The 4,925-nt window shown below is 46.1% G+C and overlaps 1 protein-coding gene across 1 annotated transcript; it reads right to left on the bottom strand.

The window, feature by feature from the left end:
• On the bottom strand, positions 1-4,559 carry LOC129753339 (uncharacterized). Its single transcript, XM_055749153.1, has 4 exons — positions 4,519-4,559; positions 3,487-3,669; positions 346-3,144; positions 1-292 (listed from the first exon to the last, which is right to left on the bottom strand). Exons 1-4 carry the CDS (start codon positions 4,557-4,559, stop codon positions 1-3), a joined length of 3,315 nt encoding a protein of 1,104 aa, XP_055605128.1.
• Positions 4,560-4,925: the final 366 nt, after the last annotated feature.

The following is a 4,925-nucleotide window of genomic DNA, read 5'->3' as shown; positions in this document are numbered from 1 at the left end:
TCATTGTTCAGCTGGCGGATCTGGCATTGGAAGCAGGGCCAGCTTGTTGACACACCTCCTAACATCTTCTCGTTTTCCGGTTCGTAGCGTTACCACTCGAACAACGCCGTCTTTACCGGGGTGCAGTTTCTTGACGATACCAAGCGGCCATTGAGCGGGTGGCAGCAAGTCATCGTGGATAACGACCATACTTCCTTCTTGGATGACAGTTGCTGGCTTCTGGTGCTTCGTTGCTCGGGATTGTAGTTGCTGAAGGTATTCTGGGTACCATCTCCTCCATATTCGCTGGAACCTTTTTTGGGTTAGCTTCCAGTGCGTCAAATGGTTATCGGGAACTTCAGCAACATCTTCATCGGGTGGTGCGACACAGGCGTAAGCGCTTCTATGTCGTCGGGCTCAGTTGGAATTGGAATGAGTGGTCTTGAGTTTAAACACATTTCAACTTCTGTTAACAATGTTGTCATGTCTTCGTACGTGATGTTGGTTTGTCCAATCTCCCGGAGCAAGTGATGTTTTGCCGACTTAACCGCTGCTTCCCACAATCCTCCAAAGTGGGGGGAACGAGGTGGGATAAATTTCCAAGTTATACCTGCTTCGGCACACCAGTCGAGAATCTGTTTTCTACCATCAGCGTCGGACTTCAACATCTGGTGAATACGTCTCAGTTCGTTGTTGGCACCTCGGAAAGCTGTTCCATTATCGCTATGGATTTCGTGTGGTGTGTTCCTTCGAGCGGCAAAACGTCGTAAGGCTGCGATGAAAGCTGATGTTGACAGGTCTGAAACCAGCTCTATATGCACGGCTCGAGTAGTGAAACAAACAAAAATTGCTATGTAGGCCTTCGTTGGACCTCGGTTCCGCACCGGAGATTTGATATACACTGGGCCGCAGTAGTCAACACCACAAACTGCAAATGGTCGTCTTGGAGCAACTCGGGAACTTGGAAGATCTGCTACGCTCTGCTCAATCATCTTGGGTTTACTGCGGAAACACCTATGGCACTGATGATAAACACGACGGGCTAAATCACGTGCACCTATGACCCAGAACCTTTGGCGAATTGTTGCTAACATGAGCTGCGGGCCGGCGTGGAGTAGAGTTCGGTGATAGTAATCGGCCAACAGGCTCGCCAACGGATGCTTAGCAAGCAGAACTATTGGATGTTTGACATGATCAGGAAGGTGTGCATTGCTCAGAACACCACGGAGTCGGATTATTCCGTCAGGGTCGAGTCTAGCGCGTAGATATTTCAATGGCGATGATGGAGAAACACGACCGTTCTTAGTTAGGCTGGCAATTTCTTCGGACAAGTGCTGCTTCTGAGCTAGACGACACAAAGCTAGTTCTGCGTCCTTCAAATCGGTAGATTCCAGATATTGAAATGGTTCGAGTCTCTCGTTTCGCCTAACAGCCTTCACGGCACGTAGATATCTCATACAGTAGGCCACCGTGCGGCGCAGTTTGCTGTAACTGGAGTATAAGCCGAATAATCTGGAGGCGAAATCTTCTGTTTGATCGGATACAGCTAAAGACACCACGGGTGTTCTTTCTTCGGGGATGGAAACTGTTTTAGCACTTGATAGTTCTGTTTGAGGCCAATCCTTCGTTGGTAAGGCAAGCCATGGAGCTCCAGTCCACCAGAGTGGATGATCAGAGATTTCGGTTGGACTGATTCCACGTGATAAGGCATCGGCGGGGTTCGATACACCGGGGACGTGTTTCCAAGATTTGATATCGGTTTTGTTTTGAATCACGGATACTCTGTTCGCAACAAAGGTCTTCCAACGTGCCGGGGTGGACTGTAACCAATGGAGAACGGTGGTGGAGTCTGTCCAAAAATAAACGTCAGCGGTAACCTGGAGAGCACGTGAAACCTTCTCATACAACGTAGTCGACAAAACTGCTCCACACAGTTCTAGACGGGCGATAGAGTGGTGACTGGTTAGGGGTGCTACCTTCGACTTCGATGTTAACAGACAAACTCGTACTGTTCCGGCACATTCGGAACGCATGTAGCAGCAGCTGCCGTACGCCTTCTCAGAGGCATCTGAGAAAAAATGCAGCTGAATCGATGTTGCCTGGGCGATTGATGTGAATCGTGGAACTTTGAGGGTGGTGATGGTGTCTAGCGTCCCGTGGAAGGTTTTCCAGTCAACCTGGTACTGCGGCGGCAGTGGACGATCCCATTCGTATGTGTGGCCTTCTTCGGTTTTAAGCGACCATAACAACTGCATGAACAGTTTAGCAACTGTGATTATAGGACCCACCAACCCGAGGGGATCAAAAATCTGGGCAATATAGGACATTATTTTCCTTTTAGTCAGCACAGCTGCAGGTAACGGCAACTGTACACGGAAGCGAAGCACATCGGTTTTGGTCTCCCACACAAGACCAAGAGTTGAAACAGATTGCTCATCTTGAAGGCTATGAACAGGCGAAACTGCTAGATCTTCTAGTGGAATTCCTTCTAAGACGGCTGATTCGTTGGAAGCCCATTTTTTTAATGGAAAACCGGCAGAGTTGGCTAAATCTGTTGCTTGTCGGCGGAACTCAATAGCTGAACGAATATCATTTGCACCTGTAAGGCAGTCATCCATGTAGAAGTCGCTTTTAAATATTGCTGCCGCCACGGGATACTTGTCGCTTTCTTCTTCGGCCACCTGTTGGAGTGCGCGGGTGGCCAGAAATGGTGCTGAGGCAAAACCGTACGTAACTGTTTGGAGTTCGTATGTGCGAATGGGATCTTGGGGATCGGTTCGCCAAAGGATTCGTTGGAAGACGCAATCATTCGGATGTAATTTCACCTGGCGATACATCTTCTCGATGTCTGCTACAAGGGCTATTGGGTGCTTGCGGAAACGTAAGACGATCGACAGCAAATCGTCTTGAATTACTGGACCAACTAACTGCAGGTCGTTTATTGAAAAACCAGACGACGTCTTGCAGGATGCGTCGAAGACTACACGGATCTTTGTGCTGGTGCTCGATTCTTTGAATACAGGGTGATGCGGAAGGTAGCAATGCGGGTAAGAATCATCAACAGGATCATCGAGTTTGATCATATGGCCCAGCCGAATGTATTCTTCGATGAATTTGGTGTAGTCTTCACAGATTTGCTGGTCACGGTACAGTCTTCGTTCAAGACTGTGAAAGCGACGTTCAGCGATAGCACGGGAGTCGCCGATGGTTTAAAACCTACTGGTCCAACACTCCCGGAAAACTAGCTCAGCAGCAGGAGACCCTTTGAACTTTGTCTCTGGGTCGGCCTACTACTGGGTACCCGGAGGGAACGCGAACAAAAACTTTACGGGGTAAACTGTGGTATTTCTTGCTAAACAAATGAACTTTAAAGATTGAATTTTGAGATGCTTGGTTTTTATTCAATTAAGTGTGGGTGTGGGTATGTGGTGTGGTTCAGGGGTACTTCACGAGCTTTTATGGGGTTCAATAGTACCTACCGTCGACGGTTTTCGTTGGCGCGCTTACCGGATTCTGGCTGTAGCTCTGCTCTCGATGATTTTCGGGTTCTGGATGGGTGGGAACGTGGCTGATTTGGACACAACTTGGAGGATGTTGCGCTCTGAGGATGGTTGGCAATGGCGTCTTCCCTCTTTGATGCAATCGGCGGACCACAGCAAGGCCGTATTGGTCGCGCCGAGAGGGGGTCTCCTTAGGAATTAAGGCACTTGTGCCTGAGACAACTCTCCTTTGCGTTGATGGTTCCTCGGAACCAGAGAGTGCGAGTCCTTTACGGGTAAGACGTAGCCAGTCTAGGACTGACTAGGCCGACTCGTGTGTGGTGTGAGTATTCACGGGTGAAAAATTGATCCAAGATCAAAAGGTCCTATTAATGAAACCATTATGCGGTTAGAGGACAACCATATCGGTCAATTTAACAGCATCATTACCTGAATGATCCTAAACGACCGACACTAAAGGCCACATACAAAACAAAACGTACTTATTTTTGAACACTCACAACATTAACACACGAACGCCAAGATGGAAATGACTCATAACGGAAGCTGAGTCATTTCCCTCTTCTTTCTTCTTATGCCAACCTCCGATTATGCCACCCAAGATGGAGGACCACCCCTCCCTGTTCGTGGTACTATGAACGCCTTATTTTGAAGCCCGCCTGCTTAAATCTAACAAATTCTGTTTTTGTATATTTTGTTTTTAAATTTTAAAACTAACTAATATAATCAAAATTCCCTATTTCCCTAAACAATTAACAAAATACACTACAGTTTACATCAAACATAAAGCAACACTGAAAAAACATCTAATGCGTTTTGTAACAACGGTTACACTATCCCCCCACCACGAAAAAATAAGCAATCAGGATCAATTGCTTATTTTATCTACAAAAAGTATTCACAAATAAACTAAGACAATTAGACATTTGCAGTGTATATAATTTCATAGCAACTTCTTTCAAAGTTGGATAAAATTCAATAAAAGTATCAAAAAATGAAATACCATTAAAAATCTTGTGGCAACTATTGGTCAATTTACCCTAAAGGAAAATTGCCATAATCCAACACATTTGATCTCATTCCTGTTGATATACCTTTTTAATTACACGAGCAATTGACGATGGATTTTAGTACTCATCTCACTACTCCTTTCTGACAGTTGACGATGATAAGAGACTACAAAAGATGATCTTGCAGTAGTGATCACCACGCGGACATACATTATGGACGGGTTCTGTGTTACTTGTGTTTATGCACGGATTATTGCCAATTATAAAACGAACAACGGATTAAAAACGGTATTGCTGACAGTGAATCTAGGATGGATTGAAATGCTTGTTTATTTTGCCTGGTTAAGCAGATTGACGGTTATTTCCAGCATGATTCCTTCAGGCGGCCGTCCTGAAGTAATGGGAAAGATGCTGTAAACGAGCGTTTCTTAAGATG

Source organism: Uranotaenia lowii, chromosome 3 (genome assembly GCF_029784155.1).
Source record: "Uranotaenia lowii strain MFRU-FL chromosome 3, ASM2978415v1, whole genome shotgun sequence".
NCBI lineage: Eukaryota > Metazoa > Arthropoda > Insecta > Diptera > Culicidae > Uranotaenia > Uranotaenia lowii.
The sequence above is the reverse complement of the archived record's forward strand: the minus strand, read 5'-3'. Positions and strand labels throughout refer to the sequence as shown.